Source organism: Saccopteryx bilineata, chromosome 10 (genome assembly GCF_036850765.1).
Source record: "Saccopteryx bilineata isolate mSacBil1 chromosome 10, mSacBil1_pri_phased_curated, whole genome shotgun sequence".
NCBI lineage: Eukaryota > Metazoa > Chordata > Mammalia > Chiroptera > Emballonuridae > Saccopteryx > Saccopteryx bilineata.
In genome coordinates, this window is record NC_089499.1 from 13,434,883 (window position 1) to 13,447,919 (window position 13,037).

At 46.2% G+C, this 13,037-nt stretch overlaps 1 protein-coding gene across 1 annotated transcript in view; it reads left to right on the plus strand.

The window, feature by feature from the left end:
- SCN11A (sodium voltage-gated channel alpha subunit 11) overlaps positions 1-13,037 on the plus strand; it is a 136,233-nt gene that overhangs the window by 67,938 nt on the left and 55,258 nt on the right. Inside the window, exons 8-10 of the mRNA XM_066244425.1 lie at positions 5,335-5,463; positions 6,747-6,841; positions 12,564-12,731. Coding sequence (XP_066100522.1) covers positions 5,335-5,463; positions 6,747-6,841; positions 12,564-12,731 — 392 coding nt within the window. The remainder of the gene's footprint in view (positions 1-5,334; positions 5,464-6,746; positions 6,842-12,563; positions 12,732-13,037) is intronic.

Below are 13,037 nucleotides of genomic sequence, written 5' to 3' on the forward strand. Positions count from 1 at the left end.
CACAACTTGTCTTCCCATTCTCTTGTGGATGGACATTTAGTTATTTCCAGTTTTTTGGCTATTACAAATAAAGTTGTTATGAACATTTCTGTATAAAAGGTTTCTTGTGGCTATCTGCTTGCATTTCTCTTGGATGAATACCTAGCAGTGGAGCTGCAGGGTCTTAGAATACATAGAGAGTTAAGTTTGTAAGAAACTGCCATAATTTTCCAAAGTGGCTGCACTGTTTTACATTCTTGCCAGCAATATATGAAAGTCTCAAAGTGCTAATTAATTTTCTCCATCAATTTACTTTGATTTTAATTTGCTTTTCTATTTCTAGCTTCTTCAGGTAGAAAATTAAATACCTGGTTTTAGATCTTTCTTCTATCTTGTACAATTGTCTAAAGGTATGATTTTCTATGCAAGCATTGCTTTAGCTGTAGCTCACAGATTCTAATAATTGTGTTTTTATAAGCTTTCAGTTCAAAATATACCCTCCTTTTTCTTGTGATTTCTTCTTTGTCCCAGGTTCTATTTAAAAGTGTTCTTAAATTTCCAAATATTTCATGTTTTATCATTATTGATTTCCAATTTTATTCTGTTGTGGTTAGAGAATATACTTTGTAACATTTCAATCTTTGGAAATCAAGAGAACTTTGTTTCATGGTCTACCTTGGGACTGTTTCACGTGCCCTTGAAAAGAACGTGGATGCGCAGTTGTCTGGCCCTCTATTCTGTAAATGGTTGGTTAGGTTAGGGTGGCCAATGTGCTCTCTAGGTCTTTCATACCTTTACTGCTTTTATTAGTACTTTCATGAATTACTGAAAAGAGGCTTGAAATTTCTGTCTGTGATTATGAATTTGTCCATTCTCCCTTTCTTTTTGTTAAATTTTGCTTCATGTATTTGCAGCACTGTTATTAGGCACACGAACATTTATGATTGTTATATATATCTTCCTGATATATGCATTTTTTTATCATTACGAAATCTCCTTGTTTGTCTCTGGTAATACTACTGTTAATATTTGTTTTGCCTGACATTACTATAGCTACTTAACCTTTCTTATGTCTGTGTTTGCATACAGCTTTTCCTACCCTTTGCCTCTCACCCCTTCTGTGTTTAAAGTGTATCTCTTGTAAAGAACAGAGAGTTGGTTTTTGTTTTTTTATGCAGTCTGTTAAGCCTATCTCTGGGGTTTTTGATGGAATGTTTAGTTCACTTGCATTTAATGTAATTTTGGATAGGCTTAGAGTTAGGTCTGCTGTTTTTCTATTCCATTGCTTCTTTTTCGTGTCTGGCAGAGACAGAGAGAGTCAGAGAGAGGGACAGATAGGGACAGGCAGACAGACAGGAAGGGAGAGAGATGAGAGATGAGAAACATCAATTCTTTGTTGCTGTTTTTCTATTGATCTCATGTTTTTTGTTGTTCATTTGCTCTTCTCTTGTTTCTCCTTTCCTGTCTTCTTTTGTGTTAATCAGGTATGCTTAGTATTTCATTTTAATCTTCCACTGGCTTTTTAGGTTTACTTCTTTGCATTAATTTTTACTGGTTGTGCCCTCTCTGGTGCTGGGTGGAACCTGGAATCTGGGTAAGCCCAGCCAGCTCAGGGGCGGTGCCTTGGAGCAGGGGGGCATGGGCCCCCCTGGGAATAGAAGCCATCCTGGCAGTATCACTGGGGAAAATGGTTTCCCCTTCAAGGTTTGGCTGTTCCCGTGAGGAGCTGAGAATGCAGGGGTGACTGACTGTTCACTGTTTACAGCAGTGTCCCTGGAAGCCTTTGTGATCAAAAGACAGTGAAGTAGACCGATCCAGGAGGTGGCATCCTCCCATAGCGGTGGTTTGCCCTGCCCAGCACTTCTGGAGGGATGTGATGAGTCCTTTCTTCCCATTAATGGGACGCAGTGGCCCGTCTGAAAGCTAATTTGCTCAAGGCCATTTTCACTAGTAGAAGTCCCATTAGGTGGAGAGAGGACAGAACCCTGCTGTAGGCTGTAGGGAAGCAGAGAGGCGGAGGTGGGGTGGGAGGCGGGGAAAGCTGCTGCTGTGTCCTGGTGGCGTCTGGACTGGTACTGGGTGCCCGTAAGTGGGGTGGGAGGGGGCTGCTGAAGATGTGCTTATACAAGGAAGCATGCACCGAGTGGCTAGGCCCATGGGGGAGAGTTTCTTCAGGGTTCTTTGATCAGAACATTTCTTAGTGGGGAAAGTGAATCCAAGTACTAGCTCTCTGAGGGTGAATGCAGAAGTCCCCTAGCACCCGGTGATGGTGTTCTGCTAACCTACGTGGACACCACCTATGGCCCTGCTAGATGCCTTAACTGTGCCGGGACTGACAGTGAAACGCTCCGGATGGCCTCATTTGCCTGATGGGTTGGGCCCCCTCCTTACGGAGCACTCCTAAGCCCTGCCTCCTGGTGGGCATGGCTCTGCGCTTATCACGTGTCACTTTGGTCTGCCTGACCCACCACTGGCCAGGCTTCCGCTGAAAAAGAACAATGGGGGTGGGACGTGGGACATTAGATGGTCAGGCCAAAACAGCAGTCAGGGGCCGCTGTCTATTTGGCTTGATATCTAAATGAAGACTTGCAGAAATCCCACAAATCTTCAATTACAGCTTTTTCCCAGAATTTTGATACATTATACCCAAGTTTAAAAAATGTTATTTCAGAGTAGGCATTAATCTGTGTTCATCTATGAGAAAAGGTGATCAGTTTAGAAAAGGGCTGAAGCAGAGAGGAGATCTTGCCTGTGGCAACATCATGACCATTTTTTCTCTTGGATTTGGCTGCTTTTGGACTTTTCAAGTTCACAAGACCTTAGTTCTTTAGCTTTGAGGGCTAACAATGGCTGGATATTCTACCAGAAAAGGTCCACTTTTAATCTGAACCAATAAATTGGTTGAATTGATTGTTTTGGTCACAAAAGTGAAAGCTGTGTGTGTGTGTGTGCGCGTGTGTGTGTGTGCGTGTGTGTGTGCGTGCACGTGTGTGCAGACCCAGCATTTTGACAGTTTAGGATTATAACCAGAGAGATAAGATACCGTGTTTTGTTTTGGAGGAAGAGGAAAGGGAAGAAGAGAAATAAGTTAGAGGATAGACATGATGAAGGACTCAGAGAAGAAAATGAATATAGTTTCTGAAAAAATTGTGGCAAAATACACATTGCATAAAATTTTCCATCCTAACCAGTTCAGTGGGATTAAGTACATTCATGTGGTTATATAACCATTACCATCATTCATATCCAGAACTCTTTTCATCTTGCAAAACTGAAACTCTGTACCCATTAAACAGTAACCCCCACCCTGCCCTCCCCTCATTCTTTGACAAGCACCGTGGGACTTTCTACCTCTATGTGGTGTTGCCTCATCTCGGTGGAATCCCACAATGTTTGTCTTTTTGTAACTGGTTTGTTTCCCTTAGCATAGTGACCTCAAGGTTCATCCATGTTGTGGCATGTAACAGGGTTTCCTTCCTTTTAAAGGATAAATAATATTTCAATGTGTGTAATATATTTTATTGATTATTAACCTATTAATTTACAGTTGGATTGCGTCTACTTCTTGGCTACTGTGAATAATGCTGCTATAAACATGGGTGTGCAAATATCTCTTCGAGACCCTGCTTTCAATTTTTCTGTATATATACCCAGATGTAGGATTTCTGGAGCATATGACAATTACATTTTTAATTTTTTGAAGAACCTCCATGCTATTTTCCATGATGGTTACACCATTTTACAATCCCACCAGTAGTGCAAGAGAGTTCCAGTTTCTCCAACACTCATTGACAACACTTGTTCTTTTCTTTTTTTTTTTTTAAGTAGCCATCCTAACGGATATGAGGTAATATCTCATGGTGGTTTTAATTTGCCTTTCTCTGATGATCAGAGATAGCTAGCTTCTTTTCATTTCTTGTTGACCATTTGTATATCATCTTTGGAGAAATGTCCATTCAAGTAGTTTGACCATCTTTAAATTGGATTATATGATATTTTTTTGTTGTTGAGTCATAGGAGTTCTTTATATAATCTGCATATTAACCTCTCATGAGATATGTGATTTGAAAATATTTTATTCTAGGAGTTTTATACTTTCTGGTCTTACATTTAGCTCATTTCATCTTGAGTTAATTTCTGTATATGCTGTAAGATAAGGGTCCTAGTTCATCATTGTGCATGTGGATATTAAGCTTTCCCAATGCCATTTGTTGAAAAAAAGAATGTTTTCCATTGAATAGTCTTGGCACCCTTGTTGAAAATCATTTGACCATGTATGTGAGGGCTTATTTCTGAGCTTTCTAGTCTGTTTCAGTGGTCTGCATGGTTGTGTTTATGCCAACACCACACTGCTTCGATTACTTTAGTTTGTGATGTTTTAATGTAACAAAGTGTAAGACCTCAAACTTTTTTCTTTTTCAAGACTTGTTTTGGCCGTTCATGGTCCTTTGAAATTGCACATGAAATTTGGGATACATTTTTTTTTTTTGTATTTTTCTGAAGTCAGAAGAGGGGAGGCCGTCAGACAGACTCCCACATGCGCCCGACTGGGATCCACCTGGCATTCCCACCAGGGGGCGATGCTCTGCTCATCTGGGCCGTTGCTCTGCTGTAACCGGAGCCATTCTAGCGCCTGAGGCAGAGGCCATGGAGCCATCCTCAGCACCCGGGCCAACTTTGCTCCAATGAAGCCTTGGCTGTGGGAGGGGAAGAGAGAGAGAGAGAGAGAAAGGAGAGGGGGAAGGGTGGAGAAGCAGATGTGTGCTTTCCTGGGTCCTCAGGCCGGGGGTTGATCCCGGAACTTCCACACGCCAGACCGATGCTCTACTACTGAGCCAACCGGTCAGGGCCACATTTCTTTTTATTTCTATAAAAAAGTGTCATTAAGATTTTGATAAGGAGTGCGTTGAATCTATAGATCACATTGAATCTATAGAACACCTTATCAATATTAAGTCTTCCAATGCTTGAACATGGAATGTAGAAAGCATTAGATTTTAGTCTTGAAATTTACTTTCTTTGTTCCTCTGCTGTCATCCCCGTCTGTGCATCAGAATGACAACTAGAAAAGCAGTGACAAACTGTAGTCCCAAGTCCTAGGGCCCATGTTGGCTGAAACTGCTCTCAAGAATATGGCTGTGAAGCTAGGCATTGTAAAGCAGTTTTACAACTCTATCTGTGGGCCTGTGCCTCAGAAACTCCAGCTGCCGGGACTCGCTTGAGGCGCTTGCCTTTCTGAACTCTGTCACACCGCAGTGGATAAAAACCCAGCCGAGGCCAGACAAGACCGATGGGCTCTCTGCTTTTCACATTGCTTATTGTATTCCTTCTTGTTCTCAATGCTTTTCTCTGTAGGTATGTCTTCACTGGGATTTATAGTTTTGAAGCTTTGATAAAAATACTGGCAAGCGGTCTTATTCTGGATGAGTTTTCTTTTCTTCGAGATCCATGGAACTGGCTGGACTTCATTGTCATTGCAACAGCGTAAGAATGTTAAAGATTTTTAGTGAAGAGACCTGGGGTGGGGAAGAAGCCTCTCAGCTTATGTCAGGACTCTGTGTGAGTCCATGTGAGTGGCCGAGTGTCCTCTAACAATACCCAGAGCTCTGGGTGCAGTGTTGGCTGGCCCCACACAGCACTACGCAGCCAACTGGCCAGAGGCCTCCAGGCACAACTCCGTTCCTAGGCCAGCCCAACCCTGCTGCTCTCATTCTTCAGCCATTCATTCACCAAACGCTGGCCTATCCTGGGCCGGGTTCTGTGTGAGATACGTGGTTGTGATAGTATAGAAACAAATAGACATACCCCATTCTCACCCTCTTGAAGCTCACAGTCCAGACGAGAAGAGAAACAATTAGTGACCTTTACACTCTGGGAGGGAGAGTGTCGGGGCAGGCATTGTGCCCCTATCGGGCCACCAGATTATATGAGAGGAACCAAGGAGACTAAAAAATCTTTAGCCACTGCAAGGTCACGGAGAGTTTCTCTCCTGTCGTCTTCTAGAATTTTTATAGTTTGGGCTCTTATGTTGAAGTCCACGGACTATTTTGAGTTCATTATCATGTATATTGTATATGTGACGTGAGGTGAGAATTGAAGTTCTTCCTGAAGGAAAGGACATCAAGTTGGCATCTGAATGATGAGACAGGGTCAGCAAAATAAAAGGCAAGAAGAGCAACGGCCTTTTGCCAGCACAGTAATAATAAGGCTAACATTAATTTGTCGCCAGCCATTGCTTTGAGTACTTGCATTTATTTTGCTATTTAATATTCACAAAGCCTTCTGAGGCAGATGCTGGTTGCTCCAGAGTTTTACATTTGAAGTCCAACAGTGGGTGCTCTTGGTTCCTGAAAGGTGGTGTAGTGCAGTGGTGAGTAGTGTGGGCCCAAGAGACAGGTCGTTCGTGTTCCTTCTAGGCTCGGCTGTGTAGTGAGGCCTTAGGGAAGTGCATTGGGGCCAGTCAGTAAATGTGTCAGTTGATTTATGTTATCCGTGGATGTAACCACAACTATTCCAGGCAATCCTCACATTTGTCCCAATATAGAGATTAGCTGCAAACAGCCTCCTGTGCAGCCTGTGGTCCATAGCAATAGAGAACGATATCACGAGACCCTGAGATGAACGTGGGCCTGGGAAGGTGAGGCCCCAGATTGCACGTGTGTGGGCACAGGGCCCGGGCTGGGCTCACTTGTTTGGGCCCGATGGAGGTGTGCAGTGCAGCCGCAGGATTGAGCAAGCCCGGCCTTTTCCTGTGCCTTGTCTTGTAGGTTTGCGTCACTGTTACCAAACAACAGCATCCAGGTGTCATCCCTGCGCACCTTCCGAGTGTTCAGAGCTCTGAAAGCAATTTCAGTAATTTCAGGTAAGTTCCTCTGACTTTCCACATTGGCTCTCACTGGGCGAGACCGTTCTTTCATAGTTAACACTTCTCTGAATGACGCATTAACCAAGAGCAAACGAACGCTGCTTTCACTTTCTATTGGATTGTTCAACAAATACGTATTTTGCAGGCACAATGCCAGCTGCTTGGGATATATCTGAGCAAACAGACAAGGATCCCTGCCCTCGTGGGGTTTACAGTCTAGGTGGGGGGTGGGCAGACAGAGACCCTAACCAGTAACTATAATAAATAACTTATCTAGCATGCTAGACAGTGCTATGTGCCATAAAAAACAAAAAAAACGGCCCTGGCCGGTTGGCTCAGCTGTAGAGCGTCGGCCTGGCGTGCGGGGGACCCCGGTTCGATTCCCGGCCAGGGCACATAGGAGAAGCGCCCATTTGCTTCTCTCCCCCTCCCCCCTTCCTCTCTGTCTCTCTCTTTCCCTCCCGCAGCCGAGGCTCCATTGGAGCAAAGATGGCCCGGGCGCTGGGGATGGCTCCTTGGCCTCTGCCCCAGGCGCTAGAGTGGCTCTGGTCTCGGCAGAGCAACGCCCTGGAGGAGCAGAGCATCGCCCCCTGGTGGGCAGAGCGTCGCCCCTGGTGGGCGTGCCGGGTGGATCCCGGTGGGGCGCATGCGAGAGTCTGTCTGACTGTCTCTCCCCGTTTCCAGTTTAGAAAAAAAAAAAAAAGAAATGTAAACAACATGCGGGCTACCAGCAGTCACAGGACTAGGAGGAACAGGTTGTGATTTTCAATAGAGTGGTCGGGATGGATGTCACTGAGGCGAGATGTGAGCAGATTTGAAGGCAGTGACAGTTTTATAAGCACCTATATGTGGTCAAGAGTGTTCCGAGAATAGGAAGCAGTCAGTCCAAAGATTGGAGAATGAAAAGGACACGAATGAGGCAGGAGCAGACAGAGTGAGGAGCCACGTGGTGGAGGTGGGGCCACTGAAGTGGAAGGAACACATGAAAGCGCTGGGCGGACCTGGCTTTGCCCTGGGAGAGATGGGAGCCACGTGAGGGCTGTGAGCAGAGGAGTTGCATGACCTGACTCAGATTTTGAAAGGATTACTCTGCGTGGGGACTAGAAGGTGGGCAGCAAAGGTAGAAGAAGCAGGAAGCCCAGATGACAGGCATGCTGGTCACCATAGAAACGTGCCACTCAGATCTGCTGTAGAGAACATAGTCGACTAATGGCCACATCTGCCACCCATCTGGATTCACCACTGCATTCATGTTCATGCCAAGATCATGCTTTCCCTGCACGTTGGGGACACCGTTCCTGAAGGCTATGATACTCCCCTAACTGGGGGACTTTGGCTTAGGGGCTTCCCACAAGCCTGCTGGAGACCGCCACCTCAGCACAGTGTGAGGCTTGTCCTGTCCACTTCTGCTTCCTTCCTGGCCTCCCTCCCCAGGTGGCAGCCCTGTGTCACAGTCTGAGGCTCTCCCTGCCACTCTACCTCTTCCCCTTATTCTTCACAGGCATTTCACCCAGCCAGTCTCTTGTAATCTGGTCCAGTAGCATCTACTTCTTAGAGACCCCAAACTGACACACGGGGCCACTGCCACAATCTAGGTGGCGCTAGAGGGGTTGGGGAACAGTGGTCACATTCTGTGAATCTGAAGGTAGAAAAAATAGAATGTTTTAAAAAATTTATTGCTATGAGAGATGATAGATAGATAGATAGATAGATGAATAGATAGATGATAGATAGATAAGAGAAATATAGATGGGCTGTTCCACATATCTTTGCATTCATTGGTTGATTCTTGTATGTACCCTGACCAGGGATCGAACCTGCCACCTTGGCATATCAGCATAACACTCTAACCCACCAAGCAACTCAACCAAGGCCACAATGGAATTTCTTTTCTTTTCTTTTTATGCTTTTATTTCTTTCTTTCTTTCTTTTTAAATTTTAGTGAGAGGAGGGGAGGCAGAGAGACAGACTCCCGCATGCGCCCTGACCGGGATCCACTGTGTAAGCCCACTAGGGGACGATGCTTTGCCCGTCTGGGGCTGCTGCTCCACTGCAACCAGAGCCATTTAGCGCCTGAGGTGGAGGCCATGGAGCCATCAGCACCCAAGGCCAACTTGTTCGAGTCAATCGAGCCATGGCTGTGGGAGGAGAAGAGACAGAGAGAGAGAGAGAGAGAAGGGAGAGGGGTGGAAAAGCAGATGGCTGCTTCTCCTGTGTTTCCCTGACTGGGAATGGAATCAAACCCGGGACATCCACACATCAGGCTGATGCTCTACCACTGAGCCAACCAGCCAGGGCCACAATAGAATTTCTTGATAGGTTGATTGTATGTGTGCTGTGAGCAAAAGAAAAAGTCAAGGATGGCTCAGAGTTTTTGGCCTGAGTGACTAGAAGGATGAAGTCATCATTGACTGAGACAGGGACGGCTGTGAGAGGAACAGGTGTTGGTGATCGGAGTAGGAGTTCGTTCTGTGTATGTTCCGTTGGAGATGCCTGTGAGACGTCCAGATGAGAAAGTTTCAGGTGGGCAATTATATATGAGGTGGGTGTCTGGGGAACAGTCTGGGCTGTAGATACAATTATTAAAATCATGAGCCTATAGATGATACTGAGAGCTGTGAAAACTGACAAGACAGTGGTGGGATTCAGCAGGTAGGTTGGCACCAGCTCGGCAGAACCAATACCTAACATTTTGTTGAGTTTGGTGCACCGATTGTTAAAATGGTGCTTGTAATCAGGGTTCTCTCTACGGTGGGCAGCTGTGGAAATCACAAATGTACATTCCTCACTCTTTTTTAATGTTCATCTGCACAACAGCGTATTGTAAGCACCAGTAATAATGTTCATTCCGTCCATAGGTGAAAAAAATTGCAAGTTAGGGCGCCAATCAAGAAGCAATATGGAAATATCTTAAATAACAGTTTTATTGTTTTTGGTCAGGTATTATTTAATATTTTTTCATTAATATTTTAAAACTTATGACATCATCTAGTTTTGTATACCTCTTTTATTGTTCTTATTTAAGTATTAAATACATGAAATAATAAACTACCTTTCGGTATATCGTGTTTTAATACTTAAAATGGTCATTAGGACAGAGAAGCAGTTGGTAAATGATTTGACTCCCACCACTGTGGTGAGGTCACCAGGAGAACGAGCACAGGTGGAGAACAGAAGAGGCCTTGGGTCCGAGTCCTGGAGCACTGCCGCCATACAGGGAAGGGGAGAGGAGGAACGAGGGCAGGAGAAGAGCAGGGCCACATAGGTCCATGTCCTGGAGCACTGCCGCCGTACAGGGGAGGGGAGAGGAGGAATGAGGGCAGGAGAGGAACAGGGCCACATAGGTCCATGTCCTGGAGCACTGCGCCGTACAGGGGAGGGGAGAGGAGGAACAAGGGCAGGAGAGGAGCAGGGCCACACACCGTACAGAATGGGGAAAGCAGAGGCGGTCACCTGGAAGCCAGGTAAGGAAGGTGCTCTGTGAATCAGGAGGATGCCTAGAACGGGTGGTGAATATGAATGCCAGTTTACCAAAAATGAGGTCATTATGGCACACTCTTCTCCTTTCCTTCCTCTTTCCTTTACAGAAAAACCCAAAACATTCTAAAAAATAAATTTTCCTCTCTGGAGTCCTTTTCTAGCACCCTTCTTTCCTTCCCTTCTAGTCTCTTCTATTAATGGCTCAGCTCCAACACCGATACTATGGGCAATTTGGGTCTTTTCAAACAGATCAGTGGGTTATGTTTTGAAACTCCAGAAAAGCAACTACAGGGTGATAAACTGGAAGTCAGAGGACACGTTGAGTTTGTCTCTTCTCCTCTTCCTCTTCTGCAAGGTGGACCTTGGTTTCCCAGGTGAATGTAGAGGCTTTCTGCTGATCCTCAGATTTTCATACAGGTCAGATAGACACTCAGGCCGTCGGTAGCTTTAGTGGTGAGGGTGATTTAAAGATTTTATTAATTGATTAACAGAGAGTTGAGGGGTAGGCAGCAAGAAGTATCAACTCCTAGTTGATTCAGTTTAGTTGTTCATTGCTTGCTTGTTGCTTCTCGTATGTGCCTTGACCAGGCAAGCCCAGGAACACTGGTGACCTCAGGGTTCCAGGTTGACACTTTCTCTACTGCGCCACCACAGGTCAGGCCATAGTCTCCATTTGACTCATGAACACAAGAGATTCCTGGATGCTTTTTGGAAGTGAGGGTGTAAGGTACAAACTTTTATGGGACTGTGTAAAAATTATTCAGGAATCACAACCATCTTCTTTCATTCAAATCTTCTTGTGTTGGGGAAGACTCAAGCCTCTTAGAGATTAAACTTGGGCTTGGATGAGGTTGTAGTAATTTCTTGCTTGGCTGTGACTGGGGACATAGTGAGTGTCCCAGCTTGGCCTTAAAGCTCCTCCCCATGTGGCATCACACTTTGTGGCAAGCTTGTCCACTGAGGGCTGCTGCTGCCTTGTGTTCTCAAGGCTACCATTTATGATTTACACGAATCAACTGAGACTTTGTCAGTGTTGTCCCACACATTCCAGTTCACATCTGGCTGTGCATCTCTCCAGCTGTGTGCAGAGCAGGGCCCATGACTCAGCCACATGCCGGGCTGACTCTCTGGCTCCCCAGCAGACTGTGCACCTCTGTGTGTGACTCTGCATCCAGGGACATCATGCTGGTAGCTTGACCCCAGCTGGGGGAGAGAGGCACAGGGAGGGAGAAGAGGACTCGACGCTATGGAATTCAGCGAACAAGAAAATCTGTAAATGCTGTAAATGAAGAGTTTCCTGCACCCTCACTGCCCCCACCCTGGGAGCTGATTTTCAGTATTCGCCAGCATACTATAAGATTATGTTCTTATTTTGTAACTTTGGGAGCCTAACAGTGTACTATGGACACAGTAGGTGCATAATAAGTATTTTTTGGGTGAATGAAAAAATAAAAAAATAAAAAACAACCCTGCTGTAACTAGTAATCTGAGTATTTTTCCTAGGACATCCTCATTATCCGAGTCCAGACAAAGCTCCTTTCCAGCTCCCCCCCCCCCCATTTAGCTATGTCTCGTGACACCTCATGTACCAGTAGTAGGTAGTGATAACTGAATGTTAAATATAACTGTGGCTCCTTTTCTTGGGTGGCCTCACTCTGGCCTAATGACACATGTGACCCCCAGCTGTGGAGGGGCCTGCACCACTGTCATCGGGCTCCTCCCGTGTCCGTGCGGCATGTTCTGCCCAAAGTCTTCTCATCCGCTCTTCAGAGCAAGCCTGTGGCGGATGTAGGGCAGGGTGAGGAGGCCGGTCCTAGCATGTCGAACACTTGGATGACACACAATTTCTAAGGCACAGACTCGGAACTAGGACCCATGGCATCCGAGTCCTCGGCAAGGCCAGTTTCCCATTCCAGCCTGCAGTTAGCTTCCGAGGCCGTGGCTTCTCGCTCTGGTGTTGTCCTGTGCCTGGGTCTGGTGTGTGTGCTGGGGCTTCTCTCCACGCCTGTGCTCCTCCGCAGGTCTGAAGGTCATCGTGGGGGCCTTGCTGTGCTCTGTGACCCGGTGTGGTCCTGTGCCTGGGTCTGGTGTGTGTGCTGGGGGCTTCTCTCCACGCCTGTGACTCTCCGCAGATCTGAAGGTCATCGTGGGGGCCTTGCTGCGCTCTGTGACCCGGTGTGGTCCTGTGCCTGGGTCTGGTGTGTGCTGGGGGCTTCTCTACGCCTGTGCTCCTCCGCAGGTCTGAAGGTCATCGTGGGGGCCTTGCTGCGCTCTGTGAAGAAGCTGGTCGACGTGCTGATCTTGACACTCTTCTGCCTCAGCATCTTTGCCCTGGTGGGGCAGCAGTTCTTCATGGGAAGTCTGAAACAGAGATGTGTCTTGAAAGGCTCTTGGAATGAGACTAACGGTAAAGACCCCACCTTTTATTTCTTCCTTCATACGTACTTAATTCTGTTTTATCCACTCATGCTGTGTACATGTGTGCATTACAGAGTCCCCTAGGGACAAGGGACGACCTCAGCCATCAGGGTGCTCATGAGGGTGGATGCATGTCTAAGGGAATTGCCTCCTTCTTTGGGGTTTCCACAGAGAAAGCAAAGCCCAAAGCCATACCCACAAGAACAGTGCCAGCTCCCCTCCTTTCCCACAGAGATTTCTGCCCATTTCTTTGGCATGTTTCACAGAAGTCTTCAGAATGCCTGGATTTGGCCAA